General features: G+C 40.0%; 3 protein-coding genes across 8 annotated transcripts in view; 2 read left to right on the top strand and 1 right to left on the bottom strand.

The window, feature by feature from the left end:
* Positions 1 to 506: 506 nt before the first annotated feature.
* Positions 507 to 8482, top strand: LOC144724360 (E3 ubiquitin-protein ligase RNF182-like). Its single transcript, XM_078603430.1, has 2 exons — positions 507 to 1113; positions 8401 to 8482. The coding sequence occupies exons 1-2, from the start codon at positions 605 to 607 to the stop codon at positions 8402 to 8404; spliced, it is 513 nt and encodes a 170-aa protein (XP_078459556.1). The 5' UTR covers positions 507 to 604; the 3' UTR covers positions 8405 to 8482.
* FIRRM (FIGNL1 interacting regulator of recombination and mitosis) lies at positions 2176 to 25887 on the bottom strand. 5 transcript variants are annotated; one of them, XM_078603428.1, is made up of 25 exons: positions 25807 to 25887; positions 22205 to 22306; positions 21377 to 21414; positions 21016 to 21104; positions 20454 to 20558; positions 19909 to 20049; positions 17715 to 17877; positions 16305 to 16389; positions 16019 to 16157; positions 15677 to 15763; positions 15168 to 15232; positions 14389 to 14537; positions 12928 to 13057; positions 12111 to 12297; positions 11125 to 11207; positions 9524 to 9575; positions 8418 to 8507; positions 7769 to 7945; positions 5978 to 6100; positions 5413 to 5508; positions 4948 to 5061; positions 4422 to 4526; positions 3833 to 3913; positions 3413 to 3547; positions 2176 to 2940 (listed from the first exon to the last, which is right to left on the bottom strand). In XM_078603428.1, the coding sequence occupies exons 2-25, from the start codon at positions 22300 to 22302 to the stop codon at positions 2719 to 2721; spliced, it is 2754 nt and encodes a 917-aa protein (XP_078459554.1). In that variant the 5' UTR covers positions 22303 to 22306; positions 25807 to 25887; the 3' UTR covers positions 2176 to 2718. The 5 variants fall into 5 exon arrangements, with proteins under 5 accessions (XP_078459554.1, XP_078459552.1, XP_078459555.1 ...); XM_078603426.1 differs by lacking the exon at positions 25807 to 25887 and adding an exon at positions 23441 to 23508; XM_078603429.1 differs by lacking the exon at positions 25807 to 25887 and adding an exon at positions 23437 to 23484.
* The window catches only part of DNMT1 (DNA methyltransferase 1), a 55056-nt gene continuing 53927 nt past the window's right edge, over positions 24919 to 26047 (top strand). For both annotated transcript variants that reach the window (XM_078603423.1, XM_078603422.1), the window contains exon 1: positions 24919 to 25130. In XM_078603423.1, the coding sequence (XP_078459549.1) occupies positions 25096 to 25130 (35 nt within the window). In that variant the 5' untranslated portion in view covers positions 24919 to 25095. The remainder of the gene's footprint in view (positions 25131 to 26047) is intronic.

Genomic DNA, 26047 nt, shown 5'->3' with positions numbered 1-26047 from the left:
TCTCTACCAATGGGATGCAGCTTTGTGGATTGTGCGGTCAGAAATATCCATTCCTCCTGAGAGCCTGGCATACGTGTTCAAGCTCACTGGCTAGGTGGTACTGGTCAGAGATGGATTCAGATTGAGCAATCATTGGAAGGATGTGATAAACCGCACCAAGTTTTAACTGCTATGATTTTCACTCACCCACCCGGTTGTCGTCGTCCGATGACTAATTCGAGCTCCTTCACTTGCAAATGTCTCTAGCCCAACCCGTGCATGCACACCACAAACCCCCCCCTGCCTATATAAAGCCACAACAGCAGATAATTTTCTCACCTGAAGACAGACGCTTGTGTTGCGACCGAAACGTCGTGTTTTCTTTCATTATTTTTTTCTATCAACGTGACTTTACCGAAAGAACCAGAGAGTACGGTACAGAATGTGTCCATGCTAAGGTCACGAGTTAATACTCTCCATTTATTAACCTGCTACAGATACAATATGAGACCGGGCATAAATAAAAATGTGCACACATCAGAAAGTACGATCAACGCTGCCCTGAAACAGCATTGCGGCTGCTGGCACAAGAGGAGCACTGGCACACCGACAGAACCACGCGGCGATGGAACATGCGGAGGAAATACACGGTGCTGTGGAGGAACTCGAGTGCAGAATCTGTTACCTCATCTACCATCCTCGGACGAGAACCGCCAAGTTGCTCCGCTGCGGCCATACATTCTGCAAGACTTGCCTCATCAAACTGTCTTCTCACGCCTACACACAAGGCCTCATCTCTTGTCCCTACTGCCGCCAGGTGACCGTGCTGAAGAAGGGAGGTCCGCTCGCTCTGCCCATCAACAAAGGTGTAATGGAAAACCTGGCAGCGCATATGCTGAAGAAAAAAGACGTGAAGACCCAGCGCAGTGAGGTGGTGACATCGATGGACCATGTCGGGTTCACGGGCCTTAGAAATGCATCGCTTCAGCCCATATACAGCATCAGTGGGACTGTGCCTTGGACCATTGCCTCTGCTACATCAGCTGCTGGAGACTCCAGTGGAATGCAGGACCACAATGCGTACGTCATACCAATAGAACTCGTGCTCTCACGGCAGCAAAGCATCCACCAGAGGTGCAGTTTGCTCATCGTGTGCTTTTCATTCATCTTCGGAATGCCCCTGTGCATGGTAATTTTGTTTATATTGTGTGGCTGAATTGAAATGTGGTCCATACAATATATATGCAATAATAGTTTACCAGTCCATACATGGAGGTGAATAGAAGTGAACCAAAACAAACCATTTACCACATCCACGACTTTACGATTACATCCACAAGCAAAGATGGAAATCGTGAATGTTTTCTCTTTCGATTGAAAGGTTCAAGTGCATGAATTTGTATGGTTTTTATCAAGTTACCACGGAACTCGATCATCTCAAATTTGTTGGTTAACTTGACTCATCAGTACTTTAACAAGTGGACATCATCAAGAATGGTTGTATGTGATCCGTGTACAGGTGGTCTCGACGTGTGTCGGGGGAAGTTCACTGAACAAGCATTGGATCGGGTGCTGAAAGCCTTGTTAGTTTGTAAGCCTGGCTAGCTAAGACTACAATGCATATGCAACACATCTTATTAATCTCTGACATTCACTATTGCACTTACAAATATAAGCTTGATCATGTTCAGAAAGAGTTTTTTACAAAAACTTTCTGAAACGCAGCTCATAGCTTCACAATTATCATTACCTTGTAAAACTGTGCAATGTGCATTGTTAAATTTCGATCTAAAGCTTTCGTGACTGCAGGGATTCATCTTCTTGGTTCTTTCGGTAAAGTCACGTAGAAGGGAAATAATAAAATAAATAAAATAAAACATAATAAAATACAATTCTCACGACGTTTCGGCCACAATGCAAGCAGCCGTCCTCAGGTGAAGAACAGGGCTGTACATTGTTACCTTAATTTGTGAAGGAGTTACCTTTAACTCTAATAAATGAACTTAAAACAAATGTTACGAGTTAATTAAAACACTGATAAACAGACAAATTACAAAATTATAATAACAGTACATATCACTGCTGTATCTAAAACAGCATATTAACTTGGTAATGTTAAAGCCTCCAGAGAAAACGATTACTGGTACATTAAATGTAATTGTTGGCCTCTCTTAAAATGAATGCAATCTTCAATAGTGCAAATTTACTTTTTATTCAATGAGCATCATTTATGTTTAACATAAGTATAAATAACGCCGAGATACAAGAAGACTTAGAGCATTGCAAAACATGTTTAAAAAATTAATTTTATCAAAGTGGTCAGCAAACATTAAACATGGAAATAACATATTACAACGTGAACAATGAGCCACACATTTACATTGTACACTCTTGAAAATTACTGTACATTTACAATATGTTACAACTTGCCTACAAAAAAAGGCTAATGTACAGAAAGCCGATCAGTTACTAAAAAGTATCAATTTGGGAACTCTGAAAAATACAGATGTACAGTATAAAGTTGATTAGCAAGTACATCTGTGAACATCAGCTATTGGACCAGATACCGGTCAATTCAATTATGCGGCAAGAGCTAATCCAATCAAGTGTCACGCTCCAGGTTCTATTCAAGTCTTTGGGAGTTTCATGACACATTTGCACCAGCCATATCCATCACGACGCCCTGATCTATGACGCTGTGCTGCTAACTGCAGCTGTCTGGCACATCTGCTGGGGTTCTCACTGGGAGCACGAGAACCTTTCAGATGCTCTCAGACGGAGGATTTTGGCCTCCAGATTTTGTAGCCGCTCGTCTAGCCAGACTGGGGGGACCCTCTGCTGTAAGAGTCGGCTCAGCCTGTCCAGGCCACACTCCACCTCGCCGAGGACTTGAGTCAGGGCCAATCGCACACTCTCCGAGTCAGCGTTCGTATCTTCCATCCTCGGCCGCTTAGCAGGTGCCTGGATCAAACGGGATGAACAAGTAATGACATGACATCAGGCAACGTGTCAATCTTTGTCATTGTTCCTTAAATGCCAACAAATATGCAGTCACCCTCCTATGATTTTAAGTGGGAAAGATGTGTGCTTGATGTAAACACATTATCCAAACTATGCATTTAGATCAATCATAATGGGACCAACATTTTTTTTGTTTTATGTTGAGATCAATATGCTGTGTCAGCAGAGTGCACGTACTAAATTAGAAGCGAAAATCATTTTTCGAAATTCCGAAGCCAACAAATGCTTATAATTTACAGTGGACTTCAAATGGAACCTTAGTCGGAACTTTCAAAGAAAGAAAAATATTTAAGCGCATAGTGCTTTTGGAAGAGCCATAATGTTATTGTGCAATGCTTTCAATGTAGCAAATAAACCAATGACGAAAAACTTGGCTTCATGATGACTCAATGGCCTTGTGCTTTGGACTTACCTCAACACTGGGAGAAGGTGCTCTCTGATGTAGATTTACTGGCACTGATGACTGTGTATGCCACTCTTCCAGCACAAGTTGTTCTTGCTTTAAATATTGCACTTGGGATTCGGTGCTTTGAGCAGAAACAGTTTCCTTCAGAAAAGGATAAATGAAGAGCGAACGACAAAGTGAAGAAACAATAATGTTATTTTATAACTCACACAAACACTTTATACCTATCACTTGTAGGCAAAACGTCGTATCGTAAATTTTGAAATAAAAGTTTCCACACACTCTGTCTTGCAAATTCACATACTTTGGCATTAACTTTTAGATTAAATTGAATGCTGGTCCTTGGAGTTAATATTAACGATTGCTTTGTTTTACTTCCAGCATTGCATTGCTTTTAGTGTTAGAACACAATATTAACATACTTACTTTGTTCAGATATCCAACAACCTTTGACTTTATCTCCTCTGTTCCCAGGCAGAGGGGTACCACAAATTCATGGCTGGTTTCCTGATTTTTTAGCAAGGAAGAAATAATTATTAAACAAAATATCACCCTTTATTGTAACTGCACATAGATATCAAAGTTTCAACTCGTAGTTAATGACAAAAAGTCATAATGCAGATTATTCAATAACTGTGTTCCTGAGCTATGCATCTAGATGCATGACTTATTAATTCTAAAAGGCTAGGCATTGTTTTAATTATTGAAACACAAATGTACTGCTTTGCCAATACTGTAACATGCCTCGACTCGCTACCAAAATGCATCAAAACCAATTATCAAACGAGAATCCTAATTCACAAATTTCACAGCTGCAGAGAATATCCATAATGGGTACTTTAAAAACACAAAAAGATGGGACCAATTGCAAAAATTAAGATACGGATTAAAATATTCACAAATTCAACAACCGGTCATCTGGTATGCAGCGCATCTTCAATGAATAACTGCACGAAGGGCGCTGGTTTAGACTTTAGACAGTAGCTTGCTGACAAAGCCAATGCTGAATGCTCACCTCTGCAAACCGAGTGAAAGCTTGCAGGGCTCGGTGATGTACCATCCAGTGGCTGTCAGCCAGCATGGAGGAGAACAGGGCTGGTAGCTTGTTAAGAACCTTAGACTGCGAAGGAATAAAATCGCAACACTCCATAATCCACGAGGCTAAGCAGGGCTTACCATCCAATAATTAAATTAAGGCAGCATAGATGTTGCTTACAATATGCTTTTCCTACATTCATTGGGGAGACTATTTTAAGTAGATATGAAATATGTATATTATAACCTTAATATCATACAAGAACAACTCTACTATCCTGACATAATTTCTGTAAATTAGTAGCACAAGTATGACATGCTTATTATTAATTTTAAGGATTGTATAAATACTAATGTATCCATTGTACACGCGGCACCTGTAAGGTTTGGTGATGATAAACTGGAAAAGAAACACGTCAAAATCATTTGAGTTCAGCCTGAGCCCACAATGTTGAAATCTATGAGTTATAGAATAAACATACCCACATGAATAGACAATGATTTACCTGGTGTTCTGGAGGAATAACCTTATTTCCCAGGGTACCCAGGAAATCCAGCGCTGCAAGTTTCAAGCAAACAGCTGGCTTCATGCTCATTACCAACTCCAAGAAATTCACAATCTGCAATGAACATAATATATTTAGAAATATTTAACAAATCACCCACAGTTTATGTTATTTTCAGAATGCAACATGTTTCTGTCTTCATATAAAGAAGGACAAATGTATGTTAAAGAAGTGGTATTTAAATAAATAATTGTATGTCTTTCTAAATATACAAATATATGTCTAGCACCTGCTTTATTGTTTGGGTTTGTGCCAGCAGGGAGTGATTGGGATATGCATGCAACTTGTATTCTTGATCCTGGTTGTAAGAGTTAAATGCACAACATTGCCTAAAATAATTTAAACACACACTTGCACTATGTGAATAAGATGTTAATGACTAATGACCCCCACACCAATAAATACCTGTATGATGATGTTGTCTTCCAGACTCTGTATAAGCGCAGCACACAAGGCTAGCAGAAGGCAGGCTCGCTGTCCAACTGAGTGCACAGCTACTACCTGTATGCATACAAATTCGTTTTTAAAACAGGCAACTTGACTTCACACTGGCAAGTAACATATGGGTTCAATGTACCAAGAAATAACCTCAAAAAAACTTGTATTTCTTCAATACATAAAAGCAGAACTCGGTTCTGTGTCCCCACACCCTTTAGGAGATAAGATGTAAAGTGATCTTACATGCCTCGGCGCATAGGGCACCATATCCAAAACAAAATGATTTCCATTACTGATATCAATATGATCAAGCAGCACTTGTTTAAACAAGAAAACTTTTGACTGGTTTCAACCATCTGGGTCTCATCAGTAAATTATGGTATTAAGTCAAAAGCATTCTTTACAATCTTTCTGCAATGTCGCTTATGATTATTTCAGTCAAAAAAGCAACGTTTGAAACAATGGTTGAGTGAATATGACTGACACATAAAAAATGCAAGACAGTACAATCAAAACCCATAATAGAGAGTACCTGTGTGGCCACGGTGATCTCCCAGAGTTGAGAAACTAGAGGAAGCAATGATGACTTTTCCAGGTCCTCTGGGCTCAGGTCAGCATCTTGGCATAGGTGTAGCAGGCAGCAGAGGGCAGTATTCTACAGATAAACAGCAAGTGTGAGTTGGCTACAGTGCTTTAAAGGAAGCACTACAATATCATTGCCACCATCAGCCCAAAGCTATCCACTGATAGATGAAGGCCTCCCCAAGCCATCTCTCATATTCTAGCGAAAGCAAGACTGTCTAGCATTAGTGATAGGTTTTTACCCTTTCAACTGGTACAAAAACTGACACATTTATACAAGGCATCATGTTTGCAATAACCACAACACAAGCAGTCAAAATGCAAACAAAAAGAAACAACTCTGATAATGATATGCACTGTCCTTGAAGTTGATTGGTCCACACCCGAGACAGCTTTTCTTAGAGCCCAGTCTCCATTGGTGTTGGACCAGATGACGCCAAAAGGCGTACAACTCAAAGACAGCGCACTATCAGAGTATTGAGAGCTCGGGTAAGCATTTTTTGTACCAGTTGAAAGGGTAAAAACCTATCACTATATTTTGCCACTGGTAAAGGAGATGTCTCATAGTGTAACTGTCTAGCATTGTACACGAGCTGATTATTTTGCTCCATCTCTGCAGTAGACATGTTCCTAGGCACTGTTGTTAAGACTCCACAACCGAACATCACTTTAAGCGATGTCTTCTGCCCAGGCCATTTTACACTGCTGAAGTCAATATGATGTCATATTCCTCTATCTCTCATTGCAAATATAAGCATGCAGCTCTCCTTAGTTCTTTACATGTTTTTCTAATTTGTTCTACGTTTTTGTCAATTTCCATATTTCTGATCCCTGTCAGAGCAAACGATACACACCGATTATCTTCTAGAGAAACACAGCTGGAAAACACATCTGAGTATGTGTATCTTGGCAAATTATGGAAGACAGACCTGGATCAATATGATGAAAGAGGCTAACCAGAGCAGGCATGCTTTTGGAAAACTGAATTATTAATGAAAAGCAACATACGTGCCTTAACAAAACACGTGACAAGCATAGCATTAATATCGGGAATGCTAAACAATGTGGATTCTCAATTGGTTGCAAACTATCCACAACACAATAGAGCAGATTGTGCTGTTAATGTGTGTGCATATATGCAATATAATTATATATCAAAGCATTTAAGCAACAAGGCTGGTCTTGAAAGCAAAATGCCTTTAGCCTTGGATATCATTGACAACAGTAGAGAAAAATATATATAATGAACATTTTAGCTGCCAAATATAAACGTTCGCATTTTATCTTTGTCAAGAAGCGCCACCAAAAGTGTGTTGTCCAAAACAAAGAATCGTTTAAATTTTGATTTAAAGCTTTCGTGACTGCAGGGATTCATCTTCTTGGTTCTTTCGGTAAAATCACGTAGAAGGGAAATAATAAAATAATAAAAATAAAACATAATAAAATAATTCTCACGACGTTTCAGCCACAACGCAAGCAGCCGTCCTCAGGTGAAGATGCTGTCTTTCCGACAGACCTGTTCTTCACCTGAGGACGGCTGCTTGCATTGTGGCCGAAACGTCGTGAGAAAATGTTTATTTTTATTATTTTATTATTTCCCTTCTACGTGACTTTACCGAAAGAACCAAGAAGAAACAAAGAATCGTTTGTACCGACATACATAGCGTACAGTTGTGGGGTAACAAACAGAACATGGGGATACAATGCACTCCTTTCATGCCACTGCTGTCGTGGAACTTACGAGGCCTGATCTTTGTTGCGGGGAGGAGACAGAGCTCCTGCACTGGCGGGTGGAGGCCGCGAGCAGCTCGGAGGTGGCGCTCTCCTGCAGGGCTGAAGCCAGCGCTCGCACGCTCAGGTGCTGCCACACGGGCAGGCTTGCCGGCTCCCCTGGAGGCAGCCTCACGAGGAATTCGGCCTGGGGGCAGGAAGCACCACACATGCCGTTTGTTACAAGGTCTTTTCCTGCCCATTGTTTTCTATGTATGTATGTTGAACTTCTTTCGCATCGTACGTAGCCAACCGTGCTAATTGGAGGTGCGTTTTGATAGTTACCTTCTTTTTATTAAATTGTTTTACTTATAAGTCATCAGTAATGGATATGCAAAGTCAAAAATATAACAATAGCAATTTACTGAGACAGGCACTGGAGTGGCACCGAGAGGTTGGTGACAGAAGGGGAAGACCTAAAGCTAAATGGTAGCATTTTAATAACAAACCTTGGAGGTCATGTATCAACTTTGCTACGACAAAATTTAACAGAATGAAGAAATGGTGAGGTGTAGTAGAATCAATGGCACTGGCAGTGGTGACCTCTAGACTTTAATATAATAATCTCTGTTATGCTTATTGCATTGTTGGCTTTATGTATAGATGATGTTCTTAAACACCTGGTGATCGGGAGCCATGAAGAACAGCAGTCGACGGAGCAGCAAGAAAAGGCAGGACCCTCTCCAGGACTGTTCTGGGCAGCGTTCAACCTGGAAATATGTAAATATCTATACTCTTATTATTTGGTTCTTTCGGTAAAGTCACGTATAAAGATAAAATAATAAATTAAATAATAGCATACGACGTTTCGATTGCAACACAAGCAATCATCATCAGGTATAATGAAATAGCAACATAAAATGTAACCAGAAAACTATAGACAGACATATAAGCAGACAGATATCACCAAGATACATAGAGAGAGCAACACAGGTACAGAGAGGGGTGATCGTCTCTGTGGGGTGGCCTTAAATAGACAGAGGGGGGCGGAGGCAGAGAGAGGGAGGGGTTAGAGAAAAAAATTACATCTTTATACGTGACTTTACCGAAAGAACCAAAGAATAATTCCTGCAGTCACGAAAGCTCCAAAATTAATAGCTATATTCTTAGGTTTTTTCCGGTAAAAATAAATAATAAAAATAATAGAAATAGTAATAGAAATAAAATTATAAATCACGACGTTTCGGAGGCAACACCCCCCCCCCCTCCCCCCTTAACTTGTATTTAAGAGCTCGTCTCTTGGAATTTTGCCTCACTTGATACAGTAAATCCAGCTGTGACGGTCCCACCTGATGACGGAGACTTGTGTTGCCTCCGAAACGTCGTGATTTATAATTGTATTTCTATTATTTTATTTTTATTATTTATTTTTACCTACGTGACTTTACCGGAAAAAACCTAAGAGTATGAATCCTTGCAGTCACGAAAGCTTTAAATCTAGAATGTAAATATATATAGCAAAGTGGCCATACAAATGTAAATTTCATTCAATATTATTATATTAGTCAATTACATTGCCCTCAACACAACATATGACAGATGACACATTTCATATTAAAGGGCTTGTCAAACGATATATAATAAAACAAGGCTAAATCCTAAAGTAAACATGCAATAAGTGTTATTTAAAATGCCTTAATTAGTTCTGCTTGACAACATCAACATTCTAAAATAATTGTCAATTTAAAAAAATAAATGAATATGAGAATTGTTGAATATAGCATACCAAACCAGTCAGGATGTTCACATGATGTGCACAGAGTTCTGCAGATCCATACCTGAAAACCATTAACACATTGGTAGGTTAATATTAATTTAACAACACACAAATCATTTACCCACCATCGGACAATACAATTTGCACTACTCTGCTCTTTTGTTATTCGTAAACATTCCAGGCTTTACTGATCAGCACTGCCAATATTTAGCAACTGTAAACCATACAAAAACACCTTTAAAAAAATTGGTCGAATTCCTCCAGTATCAATAAATATTCTGATTCTAGTGTCGTATTAATCACAATAAAGCCACAAATGATACCATCAGGCTTGATTTACCACACCAACGCAATCCCTTACGCTCCTGTGATGCAAAAATCCATCTTACTCCTGCACATGAGGATATGTCACTCCACATCTGCGAATGCCATCCCCTTGGATGTTTACTCCAGTCACCACTCCTGTGCAACAGCCAACGTAACTTTTCCTTACAATTAATGTCTCTTAATTTGCCTTTGTGCCCTGATCCATGTGTTTCTCTTTCTGTCCATGTCTGGTTCATTTAATGGCAAGTATTATACACTTGTTAAAACCTTTCAGAAGATTGATATTTTACTTTTGGTGAATAAATTCAGTTTGTCAAAAGTGCCCTACCCTTCTCTCATTTGCCACTTATTTAATCATTTTTCTGTCAATAGTTTTCCTCGGAATAGTATACTTAAAAAAATCCCAACAATACCTGAAATATATTATTTTATTTAGCGAACCTGGCCTTTTCAGCCTTCTTTGTTAAGTACTTCAATTATACCCTGCACTTCATTTGCAATGGGTTGTTATAATTACTATGTTTATCAGCAAAACATAGGTGTTTACTAGTCTTTCAATGTATGTTTATGTATTTAATTCCCCAATCCTATTTTGGCAAGCATCTTATGTCATTGTGAATAACCTTGGTGAACATATCTCCCTGTCCAATGCCTCTTTCTATTTAACTGCTTTCTTTCTACAATATTAGTGTAGATCTGTCATTTTAATAATTTTATATAATTTCCACGCTTATTTTTATTTATTAAGGTCATGGTTTGAGAAAGCTTGGACGACTGGATCAGTTTATACAAAATTCAATGCCTTTTCATCGTTTAAAAAATAATCAAGATGTAAAAATTCATGCAGAGCCAATTTTTGTCAATCAACTGCTATAGGAGGGCCTCCCCATGCCTTGTGGGCTGTCAGGGATATGTGACCATACTGTACCATGCTGGAAAGGTGGGGGGGGGATGTAGAACAATAGATTTTGACGCACTGTCCCCCTCTTCTGCCCACGGCACCAATTGCACCTGTCCTTTGCACACGATGGTCACCCAAACCAAGCACTGTCGGAACCCACTTAGCTTACAATCTGACAAATTTAGGCACATTCTGGATGATGTGGTAAGAGTCGTAAAGCAACTGTATTTTGTCGTTCACGTGGTCCATGTTCACGTCGGTGGTTAGCCTCTAAATTGTTTATTATTCGGGTTTCTATGATCTTCGTAGACAGTTTATACACATGAGAGGTTAATGGAAAAAAGAACGTGCTGTAAACTGCAAGTAAAAATAGGAAACTCACCGAGCAAGAAAGCACCAGCTGTCAACAGCGAGCAGAGCAGACATCACGTCAGTTCCCAGCACAGCCTCAAGAAGGCAGCATTCCTAAACCACGAGCACACAGCATTACCACACATGTATTTTACTAGATAAGACACTGCATTAAATTATACCACAGGCAGTTCATATGGCTACAATTCTCATCAAATATTTATGAAAACTTAGCTCTACATCTCACTCATGTTATTACAACTTGGATACATTTTCACTATAAAAAAGTTTAGGAAGTTTATTTTTTCTATATATTTTCGGCAGGAATTAAGTTACATTCTCCTATGCTGGCTATATGGTTGTCACTGATTAATCACTTTTGTATAGATGATAAGTGATGAAATGATAGACTAGCAAAATAGATTGTTCTCCAATCTCTATGTAATCCACTAAAGCCCATATTTACGAGTCACAATTTCTGAAAGAAACCAATATATAACAAATATTCACAAAATGCTAGTGCACATTTTCGAAATCTAAAGGTACAGCCCTGCAAATGCTTGTTCACATGGAAGGGCCTCCACAAAAGGCAGCTGTGGAGGATATTTACCCTACCTTCCACGCAAGCCACCCATCTTAGAGCCCTGCTGATTGACTGTGGTGTACCCATTTATGCCACTGTGTGGAAAGAGGTGATTTAATACATTTTCCCATTGTTTCAACTGCCTTGCCAGAGATTCAAACCGGAGACCTCTGGATTTTAAGTCCAGTGAAGTGACCATTACATAATGACAGCATCCCTCATACCGCTAAAGTAATATTATTTTATGTTTCATATCACGCTACAGAACTTGTGCATGTGTGGCAGAGCTCATGCATAACACAGCTCGTACACAACCGCATTCGAGGGAGATCACATCACAGAGGGGAGCTCACAAAACACAGCAGCAGTGCTCACACATAATACATCAACAGTTCAGAGCCGAGTTCATGCACGAGAAAGCAGCTCTCACGCACCAGTTTTCCAAAATGCTTTGCAGGCAGCGAGGTGATGAAAGCGCAGAGGTGAGTGCAGACGTATTCGTAGAGGCTGATGTAAGCCAGAGGATTCCCGTTCCTCATCACGCCTGGCAGAAGCACGGGGAGGGCGAGCTCCACGTGACACGCTCCCAAAGCCGTAAAGACAGCTTTGAAGAGACTGAGCCTGCGGAGATTAAAGGCACACTCTCAATTCACAGCTCCCTGGCTGAGTGAGGGGATCCAAAGGAGCTCTGTTGTCTGCTGCAATTGTAATTACACAAGAATAACAACGCTATGTTCTTGCGATATTACAGAATGTGCGAAACTGCTGATACACCGCACTAAAGCAGCATGTTCTAACTCTTAAGTGTTGATGTAATATTTGTTTTTGCATTGTTTTGGGAAAAGATAGAGATTACATCTAATTGTTATTCTTCAAATAACAAAGTATAGACACTCAAGTGCCGTGTTCCAGATTGGGCTGCATGTTGGAAATTTTATTCTCTCAATATTTTGCCACACAGTGATATGGGCATCTTCAGAAGTTGAGTAACTGTTGTTGAGTAATTCAACTCCTGAAGATGCCCGTGGTAGTGCGTAGTGAAATATTGGCAGAAGATGTGCTCAAAATGCACCCCGACCCAAAAAAAACACGCTTGGATTACAAGTGTCTATGAAAAATCTCTTGCGAACGTATAAAGCTGTTATTTGTGTCATGGTTTTATTTATGTTTTGCAAGAATTCATCCTAAGGTAAAAAATATATGTATTCTGGTTTTGGCACTTTCTGTAAAAAATCCTCATTGTATTGTCACCTGGGTGGTTTCTCTGTATCCTCACTGCCACTGCACCAGATCTCCAGGACATCTTCAGTCTGGCTGGGCAGCATGTCCATCACCCCCATGAGCAATAAACAATGTGGCAGATAGCACTCTTGACTTACATCTGTTACAGTACATTAAAAAACCACAACATTACATACTGAGCAATCCCATAAAACATATCATAAACATACATTTTTAAAGATGAATCCTAGTATTTGGCATTTCACCTGCATGTTGCAAATAAACCTCCAACCTCTCACTCCACACCTCCCACGATTCACTCCACGCATCTCACAATCTACGTGGCTTGACCCTCACAACTGGCATGAAAAAAGCGACCGCGTAAAAGTGGTACGCATAGCGATGTGCAATTATTGAGCACCAAGTCTCGTGTAGAAAACCAGAGCCCACACAGCGCAGCGATTTGGGTTGTGTAGAGTATGTATGTACAACTTCTTTCACATTGTACATAGCCAACCGTGGTAATCGGAGGTGCGGGGGAAAGACAACAAACAAAACACAAAAAGTTAGACACGGGAGATGTGTGGAGAGGCAGATTAATGTACCATGAGCCAGGAGATGAGAGTGCAAGGTGAGAAGGAGGAGATACATGGAGTGAAAGAGGCAGAAACAAGAGAGCAGATGTGTGAAGCGAGAGGCTTGAGATAAGAGGAGAGGTGTGCACAGAAAGGCTAAATATGGAGAAGTGTGCATTGAGAGATGTACACAGCACAGGAGACGAATGCAGGCAAGCGGACACAGAGAGAAGAGAGCAATTGACAACATTAGAGAGGCAGTGAAGATGAGAAATAGAAGCAGAGTTCGAGAATACACAGCATGAAGAATAAGCTGTTTTATGTCAGGACAAGTGTTTCATGATCAACGTTTTCTCGGATCTAAAGTTAATTTTCTCCGGTCCCTTGAAGAATGTTAGATGTAGGTTTCATGTTTGTGGTTGAAGTGATATCTTGAAAAAAAGTTAGATATTTCAAAAATTCCATATCACACTGTATAACAAGTAATGCATGCGGAATGTTAAATATAGGTATAAGTTCATACTAACCACAGCTACAAAACGTATTCCTGGAGTACAATCAAATTAATGGTTAAAATGCATTCCTGCGAGATACTTATATTTGTTTAAATATTAAACTACACGGATTGTTGCATTGTGTTGAGCATGATATATGTTTACTGCTTGGAGAAGCCTTCATTCAGCACAAGACAAATCATGGATGATTATGATGAAGCATAACATTCACCAGGTGCAATGTAGACTGTAAACTGACAACGGCGCAACATCTGCACCAATATTGGACGGCAAAGTTTAGATTCATGAAACGCAAAATCCTTTTGAGATAAAATGTTGCACTCAAAAGCAGGCAAATTATATTTAAACTCCCGAAACAAAATGCACGCACGCGCCTTCTGGCAGAACAGCCTCGGTTTCACCTCGTGTCTCGGAGAGCACAACTTCAGCAAACTGCAAGCAGCCAATGAGCTCAGACAGCAATGGGTGAGCGCACACCAGCACACTGCCTCTCAGCTCTTGCATGTGAGCGTCGGCAATGGATGGGGCTGTCACACTCGGAGACATCTTACTGCACACAACAGCACGCACCATTAAGCCGCAAGCACATGGACAAATGTGTGTCCTGCTTAGCAGAACTTCCAAAAGCAACAAAATACTGAAATGTTGCTTCATACGCAAAGTAGATTATATAATGTCTAAGCTTCATGTCAACACATACTTTGGACACTTGGAAATATGGCAATGTAGCTACACTAATTGGTTTCTGTTTTAGATAACACGTGAGTGGAGTTTGTGGAGCAAATCTGCAATGCAGCGTGACAATATGGTAGATGGAATGTAAATTGGCTTGTCACACCAATGATCATTAAAGTTCACTACTGAAAGTATGGTAATTACACGAACCCCCAAAGGACAATGTCGTGATAATAAGCAGAAGCCGTGAAATGTAACATGATCGAGTTCCCTGGTGCCTAATCTATAGTCCCAAGACTAATGTAATAAGTATAAAAATAAGGAAATGATTACGAATTTATTTATCCTATTTTCAAGGCGTTTATTTGAAAGTTTTCCTAAGAGCGCAAATAATGGAATTGCTTGATACTTTACATTCGAATGCTCATTTAATCTAATACCTAATACGACCAAAAGTTGTGTACTTCATAACAAGTCAGGCAAAACGTGTATTGAATGCAGATACCTATGCAGTTGAAGATAGAGGTCATAGAGATATCTGCAACAGGTTCCCAGATATTCTTTAAACTCCTAGAAAAAAGATATAGACGTCCACTTTTATTTATCTGCTTATTTCCTTGTCCAGTGGTTACGGTTATAAAATATACGTAAAGTATTTCTCTATTCACAAAAGTGTATATAATTGCAAGCATAGCAGTGTTCAACATATTCACAACTTTGACAACGTAGTTAAATTCTGCAGCACCCAGACATTTACAGGATTGCATAGACATATTCAACAGTTTCCAAAATTATCATATTAAACTGTGACTCAAGGGTCTACACCCTTGCACGCTACCTCAGAGCTTTTTGGTATGCATAAGTCGAAAAAAGTATGACCGTGTGATACATGCTTAAAAGGTTAAGTTTCCTTCATTCATGAATAAGGGATTGATCAGCTTTTAAAATCTGGAGAACATTTACAGTGTCAAAACAGTACATTAAATGGCGAGTATGTGTCTTGCAAAGACGCACCTTGATGAAATGAATGAGCGTATTGGCAAAGAATCGACACAACTTGACAGTTCTGGTAAAAATTCTCTGTTCGGTCATGGTGGTTTGCTAGAGGAAAACAGCCACAAGTACCACTTCATGTAGGCAAAATTTATAACGGAGTGCAACTTTAACAAATCTGCAACATGCTATGCATCCATCGTTGTGCCAACGTATTCATCAAGTAAAACAAATATTCACAAAGAGTATTAATTATATGTTAACAAGCATATAATGTACAGTATTTAGACTTACAAGGATAGAACAATTACACTAAACTTCTGAATGCCTTCAAAAGTTGTATGGAAGGGTCAAATAAACCACCTGGTTCGTAGATTGCTGTATTTGTTCGGACCGTTGTAGACAAGCGTTGAAGTTGAACACCAAATCATCACACAGGCCCTTGACAATGTCCCGGTGGTTAAGTTGAGCTTCTATGTACACCCTATGCTTCATACTCTGCCTGAAAATGTACAAAAGAGCTTACAGGCAAACTGTAACACAATTCATTTTTTATACTTCGCTACTTTTACGATTTTATACATGTGTACAATTTGCTTACTGTATGTAGCATTATATTGAACATATTGCATGACATTTTTTTACATACTTAACCACAAATTTCCACGTGTTGGCTTGAAGTGCGTGGTCCATGTTGGCAATAACAGCACATATTTCTAACACGCCATGAATCACTAGAAAAGAACGCATGCACACACACATATCAATGTTTATTGACAGAGATAAAGTTAACTATTGTATAAATATCACATGTAACACTCATTCAAAACTCTATCATTTATAAGAATAACATTACTTATATTTACTACAGAAATTTTACGTCAGTTTAAAACACATTTCTACTCAAGCATTTCATTAAGTTTGGCATCCCGCCCTGAATTGCCAAACTACCATAAATGTAAAATCAAGTATAACCTGCAAGCTTGAATTTCTAAATTTCTAAATAGGTCGATATATGCAGTTTTATTGGTCGCCAGTCTGATACCTTCACTGACAATTCTGCCATTATGTTTTAAACAACAATTTATTTTCTTTATTAATGACTTGTTATCTTTCACTCCTAATACAATGTTCTCTTTTGTCATTAGCTACCCATACCCATGAGCTTCACTCATTGCTTCCTCCTCCAGATGTTGAGGAATCGATCTACAAGACCCCGGCCATTGAATCTCATCCAGTGTTCAACTACACACACTGCAGGTCACAACATTTCTCTTCATGTTTCTTCCCTCACACAGCTTACTTTATAATTCCCTCCCATTATCTCTTTTCCAAAGTTATCATAACCTTTCTCAATTCAGGAGTGTATTAACTGTAATCTATTACAACTGTAATCTTACTCTTTGCTGCTGGCTATTTGGCATTTAAGTCATTGGCCCTCTTTGCAACAACCAACAAAGTTTAAATTCACATATGTGAACGACAGTGAATTAAATAAAGCAGAAGCATTACAATCATATTTTCTCATCCAAGGTGATGTGAGTGATGCGAGTAAAATATCATGTGTTTCCATCTTCACAAATAATTCCTTTAAGGTGAAGTAAAGCATGCATAAGTGAAAATATTGTTACATTTTCTGTCACTTCCAGCTGACTTCTCTTATCCATGTTTTCACGTGAATAAAATTATGTAATAGCTCTGAGCGCTTCATCTTGCTGCAGCAATGATAATCAACATCCTCAACATCATTCATCGGAAGCAGAAGCTGCATGATGAGCATGGTCATTCATCATCTTCATTATGTTGTGTTGTAATGCAGGTAATTTAATTAATTCGTCATTTGACCCCTGTGTTTTAGTGTGGGAAATAGGTTGTCTCTTCTGAGGGACACCTTTATTAATATGTTAATACAGATAAATGAAGAATCGCTGTGTGTATCGGAGTTTGTGTTGAATTGGTGTGGCACAGATATCATAATCGGGACTTGCACAGGAATATTTTAACTATGTACACTCTTGAGGGGACATTGACTCTGTGACCCCTCGCATCATATCAGCACCTGCGATCAAGTCTGTGACGTCTTGTTGGGAAGTTTCTGGATTAATCACCACTCTATCAATCATCTCCAGGAAGAGCTTCTGCAGGGAGTACGTCTCCTTGAATACAGCCTGCAGCAGGTCCGCTACACGCTGCAGCTTGCAGCCATACACCGCCTCGCTGTTCTGCAAAGCATAAACGAGAGTCACACGTGCGCCATGAAGAGGCATTGGGCCAAACCGCCTAAAAGCTTAACCAGTTCAGGTTCTTTCACCCCGCATGTAGCCAGCCATGCTAATCAGAGGTGAGGAGAAAGGACAACACAGTAAACACAAAAATCAGTTCTAAATAAATTAGTTTTTAATTTAGATTTGAAAATGCATAGCTCCAGTGGCTTCCTAGTATCGGAAGAGTGTTCCAGAAGGCCGCAGAAGCACATCTGAAAGCGCACGATACAGTGACCATTTTTGTTCGATGGCCAGCCAAAATGTGCTGCGAGGATGGTCAGAGTTCGCATGATGGTGTGTATGCTTCTTGACGAGATCCGCAAGGTATTGCGGTTCATTTGTGACAAGCACTGTTGTGTGTAATGAGAGCGACCTATGTAACACCCCACGTTAAATATGAACTTTGTTGCTTTTGTTTTTTGCAATGGTGTCATACATTACTGAGACAATATAGTCAATTACAGCCTGTATATAGGCTCGGAAAGCCCACGGCTTGACCACCAACCCTCCTCTTGTCTGGATGCCTGCCCCAAGGAGCACATGCAAATCTGGTAGGCAAATGCTTTGCCGATGAAATAAATGTGATAAGCAAGGTGGAGTGTAATAAACAAGGTGTGTTAATCATTTATCTTTAAAAAACATAATTGAAGTTTTCTTTTTCAAATATCTCCATGCCATCACAAACTAAAATAAAATCCGCAATGTGTAACGTTTGCATTCACGTTGGCATGACCATGTGACCCTACACTGCAAATCACAGAATTGCTGCCCATGCAACAAGACAAATTAAAAAACTACTTTGAACAAGAATATAAGAATAGGTTTTTCCTTTTTATCTGGCAAAAAAACTGAAACCTTTTTACGAGGAATCATGTCTGCATTAACCACAATACTTGTGGTCAGAATGCAAACAAAAACATACTCTGATAATATATGCATTGTCCTTGAAACTGATTGGTCCACACCAGAGACAGCTTTCTTTTGTGGTTAATGCAGACATGATTCCTTGTAAAAAGGTTTCAGTTTTGTTTTCAGAAATAAGGGGAAAAACCTATTCTTATATTTTGGTACTGGCATTGGAGGTCCCATGATGTACTTTGAACAAATTTGCAAGTCGCAGAACCACATATAACCTTAATTTCCCAGTGCTGGAAACCATGATACATGGAGCAGCATCGACAACACAGTTAGCAAAAAATATCGCAGGACAAATTCAATATTAAACTTTGTCTCAAGAAAAAAATACATTTGTAAGGTGCATTTGATCCCAAATTCCAATGTACCATGCATGGAAAGCAGGAAATAAATAGAACCAGGGTAAACGGACAGAATTAGGGGGTACAAGCCAGTTTAAAGAACATAGTTTTCAAGACAGACTTAAATATATAGCTAACGATTCTGATTGTCGTATTAGCAAAGGCAAAGCATTCCAAAGCTTAGGAGCTGCACTGGCAAAAGCCTGATCACCCCAAAAAACCGAGCCTTAACCTCGGAGCACTTAGAAGGCGATCTGAAGATCTCAGGGACCGAATTGTCTGGAGTGCCATTTCTCCTGCGTTACACCAAAAGTGGACTGAAATGAAACAATGCAATAATACTGGTCTTCTTTCATTAATAATGAACCATTTACTTGAATACACGTCTTTTGGCATCCTCTGGTCTAACACTGTTTGAGAATAGGCTCAAAATAAAGCTGTCTCTGGTGTGGACCAATCAGTTTCAAAGACAATGCATATATTATCAGAGGACGTTTTTGTTTGCATTCTGACCACAAGCATTGTGGTTAATGCAGATATGATTCCTTGTAAAAAGTATCAGTTTGGTGTTTTAACATCTTAACACCTGTTTTGTTGCCAGAAAAAAGAGGAAAACCTATTCTCATATAAAGATGTATTAGTTGTTGTAAAATATTATTACTCAATAAAAAATAAGTTGTCTATATGAACAATAAGGCCATGGTGGGTGGTATGTGCTTGTGTGGCATGTTACCTTGCAGTGCTGAAAGGTGCTTTTGAGGATGTGAAGAACTGAAAATGGAAGGGAATGGATGGTTTCCAGATACAATGCATTGTCTCCAGAAATAACTTGTCGGATGCATGCCCCCAGACATTCAACTATGGACACCAATGCCTGTAAAACACAAGATACATATTACACCAGAGTAATGTTCACTTACAACAGAAATAATATACCATAGGATGTGGTCAATTGTAGCATAATATATTAAATTACACTGATCGTTCACCATTGACGTAATTGATTTATTCAAATGAGAGCTACTGAGATACTGTACTGATTTTGGAAGGGTGAAATAATGCAATTCGTGAACTTACAAATCAAGTGAAAATGTACTAACACGTGTTATCTTTACAATAAAAAGACCGATATTGTTCTACATTAGGTATTTATAAATACTGAGTAAATTGATTTGGCCAGAATACATGTTTTGAATTGTGTACTTGTAAGAACGTAAATACTGCAAGGATACCATGTATTTAAAAAATCTTGTAAAACAGTTGTAGTAGTTTACAAACCTCTAAAATGTTTCGAAGCAGTGTTTTAAGTTCAATGTTTTGGCTGGACAGCTCTGCACCTTGAGATGTTAATTCCTCAATAAAATCATCGACGATTTCCCTTACCTGAAATACAACAGTGATATCACGAGTCATGCAGTAAACACAATACTAGTTTCGATATTTTTCACGGAAATGTTACTGCTTCAAGGTGGAACGTTAAGCTCATTGGAACAGACATCCATGATTATGCACCATAATTTGGGACCTTTCCTGATGCATTATATTTCCATTGAAAATTATCACGTGAAATGGAAATAGATGTATCCAGCGCAAACACACGATAGTCAATTTGAGTTGAGTGCCCAAATGAAACCGAGTCCTCATTCATTTACAAATTTACATATTTTAGAAACTGGAATAGTTTTGCCCTTGAGATGGAATAACAAAAACGTCAAGTTTATTTTATTGATTTATATTTATATTATTTTATTATTTCCCTTCTACGTGACTTTACCGAAAGAACCAAGAATATGAATATAAAAACATCAAGCTTTGTGCAGTATTTGTAGATGTGCCATACCCCAGGAAGAACTTTGGAGAACAGTTTAGGTTCCACATCACTGAGTGGAATGTGTGGCAGGAAATGGTTTGTCAACACCTTTAGCACCTCTGTAAACAAAAACACAAAAATGGTCCCATAAAAGTGGTATCCTAATAGACATTAAGTCAAACCAAAAGCTTTTCACGGCTTCAGCAATAAACACAATGGATTTATCAAACTGCCCCACAAAAAAGTATATCCGGCTGAAATTTGCAAGTGTATATTCTAATGAGCCATACAAAGTTTGTTGTCAAATTGGAGGCATTTAAATGTTTTACTTTGCAAATATATCAGCCACAGAACACAATGGTACATAACTTGAATGTAGAGACATACTTACTTATCTTCATAAAACTGTTCTCTTCAGAATATAGACAGTAAGCTTAGTCAAGGGAACCTTTTATTCGAGGAAATATTTAATGTTCAAATGACAGAATTCCAAGCATCACAACCTCTCCATTAGCACGGTTGGCTATGTACTGTGCGAAAGAAGTTCAACATAATTACATACAACTGCTGTCAATGGGTGTATAACTTTTACGTCAAATATTTGACCAAATGTTCGAATCATGAAGCTGCTGCTGCTGCTGAATTAAATAAATGTAAGTTTTGAGTGTTATATTAAAAACAAAATATTTCGAGAGCATATCAAATTAAGTCTTAAATTACAAGCATCCCACATGGCATTAACAAATGTCATTCAAATTCTAGTCCTCTCAATTATGAAATGTTGGTACGTATTTACTGAATCAACTGCCTTTTCAAAGTCTATAAACACTAGACCTGACAGTACATGCACATAATTGTGTAAATCCACTGCTGGATGAAGGATGTTAGACCATACTTCATCATGCTGGTCAGTTTGGGTTGAAGTTGTACAATGTAGACATTGGATAAGTACAGTATAACTGCCATCTGTTGACAATGTAGCCTCTAATATCAAATACAGTACTGTTTTCCAAAATTCTGCAATACTGTTATTTTTATATTACAAAAATGTATACTCCAAGTTATTTTACAGGAAATATTGCTGTGACTTATTCATTTGTACTCTTTGGTTATTTCGGTAAAGTATACCTACGTGACTTTACCGAAAGAACCAAAGAGTATGGATCCCTGCAGTCACGAAAGCTTCAAATCAAGATTCTTCATTTGTGTATAGGATATGAGAAGCTTGGGTAGAACAATCTCCAGTTGTTCTTGACAGGTTTCAGCATTCCATTGCGAGACTTCTTCCAAAAGGGAAGTTTGAGAGCTTTGTGACATTACTCTGTAAAACATGCGCGTTCATAGAAAACATACAGACGTTATTTTAGCAACACCATACACACGAAAGAAAATTATTCCAATTGCCAGAATAAGATCGTACCAGTAGCACAAGTCCAATTGAGAAAGACGTGAAATGACATGTGGCATATTCCAGCAACGCATTATCAAAACTATTAAAACTCTGTAATGCTGACCTAAAAAGTTTTAAAACAATTCTTTAACACTGGTACACACACAACTCATATCAATTTAGAGGCCTGCATGTCAGTGTCCTGTACATCGTCTTCAGTGTAATTCCTTACAATATCACAATGTGTATTTATAAAGCCTCTAAATGTGGCGGCATTGGGATAACTCACATTCATGCAAGTACTTTAAGATTATTACAGATACTTTACATATCTAGTACTATGAAGTGCTTCATAAATGCCTATTATAAATCAGAATATTGCATGACATAAGAGTACAGTATATCAACACAGTATAACTCAAGAGTATGACGCTTTATCTCAAACACAACACCGTACCACATAGCCGTATAACTCCAATAATAATAATACTATACTGTAGCTAGGAAAGTGGTTATTTGAAAACATATCATGTAGCATTTACTTCATTCATAACCACGTTAACTTTATACTTGACACCTCAATACCTTTAAAGTGTGCTCAACAATACTAATGGCATAAGTTAACAGATTAGGATATTCCAGGTCACATATTTTCAGTAAAGCAAGTAGACATTTTAATTAAATGCCTTTTAATATTGTTACAAGTTTACGATAATTGTAGCAATGTTATGGACATTACTTCAAATCAGTACATGTGCTAAACTGCTGTTGCACAAGCTCTTGAGACGAGTAACACAGTAATACATACAACTTAAAGCTGACCACTACAGAAATAACCTGCATCAATGTTGATCATTTCATTCAATTCTAAGTTGTAATGTTAAAGCTAACCAAGTGGTAAAGGAAAGAGAGGCTCCAAACAAGGCCCACGCGAGCGCGATTACCGCCTGTGCCGATCGCAAACAGAAACAATGTTGACCGCCCGGCTTTTAATAGCAGTCGCAATAGGTTATAATCGTTTGTAAAAATATAAATTGCATTTTAAATTAGAACAAACTTACGTACAGCCGGCGATTAAACAAGCGCGGGGTTTTGGTTTAAGCGGCACGTGACGCGTGATGGAGGGGGGGGGGGTCACCGGACTCTACCAACTCGGGCCCGCGCACTTTGAAATGGGGGTGTTGGAGGAGCGGTGGTGCAGTGGTTAGCACGCTGTGTGCAGCTACAAACCCGGCTTACCAGAGTTTCAAGTTCAAGTTCATTTATTAGGTATAGCCCTGTGAGCCATTCGGCTCACGGCCACCAACACCGGTGAGGATTATCTGAACCGGCCCTGTGATTCCGCTAGGTCGACTCAGCCTCGAATGAGTAGCTGGTGCGGTGTGTAAAAACATTGTTAGTTGGGGGAGACAAAGGTGACCGGGTGTGGTGCTGGTCACCCCCACGTGTACATAGCAAACACGTAATGAATTATACTTGCAGAGTTTAAATCTGTAACAGACAAATATCATGGGTGTTGAATGGGTGATGATGCATTTGGACATAATATAAGGGATACGTTTCGGATTACACACATTTAGGGTTTTTCGGATTGTTAGATGGATAATAAATAGCATTCATTAGTTAAATATATTCCAAGCTATAACAATTGTGAAGTTTTCCAATACGCGACATTTCTTATGGTGGGAAAATCACGGAAGCGGCATCGGGTTTTCGGATTAATCCAAAACAAAACCCAAAATTTCGGATTCGTCCGAAATTTCACCTTTAGGCTTGGACTACATTCATTGATGAAAATTCTGCGCAATGTGTACCGCATATCACTTGCGACGTAAGTAAATTATATGCACGATTAGATATAAATATTTAAAATAGAGGCTCTCGAAGCACACGACATGGAAACAAAACAAAACTCAAACAAAACAGGAAACAGTGCAAACAAACCCGAGATTAAAAAGCGATAGATGTTATTTTTTTAAATAATTTCCCCCCACCCCCGAACTTTCTTCCCCATTGTGCTCGCAGTGTCACGAGACGCAGAAACCAGACGACCCAATAACCCTCCACGTAACAAGAGAACGGGGCCCGCGGAAGCGGACCTCACAGAACTACCACTGATATCAACTTTCCCACGTACTTCAGTTGAACCTCGGACCCACACACAGGAGATAGAGACGGCGGCGGCGGTGGCAGCACTTTAACAAAACCAAAATATAGATATCGATTCTTAACCGTAATTGTGGCCGAGAATCGTAACAATTAGCGGAAGCAGACCTCACAGAACTACCACTGAGATCAACTTTCCCACGTACTGCAGTTGAACCTCGGGCCCACACACAGGAGATAGAGAGAGAGAGAGACGGGGGCAGCGACGGCGGTGGCAGCACTTTAACAAAACCAAAATATAGACATCGATTCTTAACCATAATTGTGACAATTAGCGGAATCTCGGGGGGGAGGGGGGGGGGTGGAGGGAGGCAATTCGTCACCCCGCGCGTCGTGGCCCCAACCTCAGTCCCACCCCCCCGCGATCTCGCGAATTGGTTCCGCCCGATGCCGCTTTTACGCGGGAAACGCTGTCATCATTGAGGGACATCTTAGCGGCGTCTCCTCCTCCTGCACCACCACCGCTACCCACAGTAGCACGGATATACTGCGAGGACAACCACCACAATCAGTCACCGCCACAAGCAGCAGCAGGGACACCGCGGCGTCTCGCCATGGCGCTCACGCTCCCCGACGACGTGAAGGAGAGGTGAGGGCGGCCGCCGCGGTGGTTGATTGTCGATGGCGGTGATGATGGTGGGTCGTGGTGGATGGGGTAGTTGACGATTGTCATCGTGATGATAACGGTGGTGGTTGACGATGATGGTGTTCGTGGTGGTTGTCGTTCATTTATGGGGGCAGTGGTGCAGTGGTCAGTGCCGTGGTTCATGATCGTCAGCCGGATAAATCCTCTCCGAATCGTCGCCATGGCTCGCCGTCAGTCCGGCGATGTTCACAATGCACACGGAGTTTATTGAATCGCAACCTCTCCGCAACGGGGACACCCTCGGTGGCGTTTCTTTCACTCCGCCTTGGGCCTGCCACTCCGTCGTTAGTCTCGACCATCGCCCCAAGTTCGCGGCACCGCAGACTTCGATTACCGGCAATCTCAGAGGTTCGATTACCGGCCTCGACTAACAAGGCCTCCTCCCTCATCATCATCCATAAATAAGTAATGCACGGTTCGCGGTGTAGGTGTGTGTGTGAGAACGCCAGCGTTGGGGAGACAAAGGTGGCCGAGCGTGACCACCACCAACCCCTCTTGCTGTGTGCAGACGCTAATAGGTGTTCGATAACAGCTATTGGGTATGTGTGTGTAAGGTTGGCATGTCTATGGTGCGGTACTGCACGTGTCAGCGTGAGTTATGGCCAAATATGACTCTTACATTGCACGGGCTGTGGGTAGTTCACTATCCAGCAGTAGATGACATGTGCGTGTGTGGCTTGTGCCACGATATCACGATCTTCTTGCTCTACAATTTCCCGCCATGGACGTCACTGTCGCACGTGTTTACTTAACCTTGCGTCGACTTCCTGAAATCGCCGAGGGACTTGGTGCTGCGTGTGTAAAAGCATCAGAGGGGGGGGGGAGACAAAGACGACCGGGCGTGGTGTTATCCCCAAGTT

Source organism: Lampetra planeri, chromosome 20 (genome assembly GCF_965212315.1).
Source record: "Lampetra planeri chromosome 20, kcLamPlan1.2.h2, whole genome shotgun sequence".
In the NCBI taxonomy this organism is placed as follows: domain Eukaryota; kingdom Metazoa; phylum Chordata; class Hyperoartia; order Petromyzontiformes; family Petromyzontidae; genus Lampetra; species Lampetra planeri.
The sequence above is the reverse complement of the archived record's forward strand: the minus strand, read 5'-3'. Positions and strand labels throughout refer to the sequence as shown.

Excerpts from the sequence above, each read along its gene's own strand:
- LOC144724360 (XM_078603430.1), top strand. The coding sequence starts at position 605 with ATGGAACATGCGGAGGAAATACACGGTGCTGTGGAGGAACTCGAGTGC.
- FIRRM (XM_078603425.1), bottom strand. The coding sequence starts at position 22,317 with ATGTTTTACAGAGTAATGTCACAAAGCTCTCAAACTTCCCTTTTGGAA. Across the intron at positions 14,538-15,167 it reads CTCTATCTTCAACTGCATAG|TAAGATGTCTCCGAGTGTGA; the intron begins GTATCTGCATTC and ends TGTTGTGTGCAG. Across the intron at positions 5,062-5,412 it reads AAGACAACATCATCATACAG|ATTGTGAATTTCTTGGAGTT; the intron begins GTATTTATTGGT and ends TGTTCATTGCAG.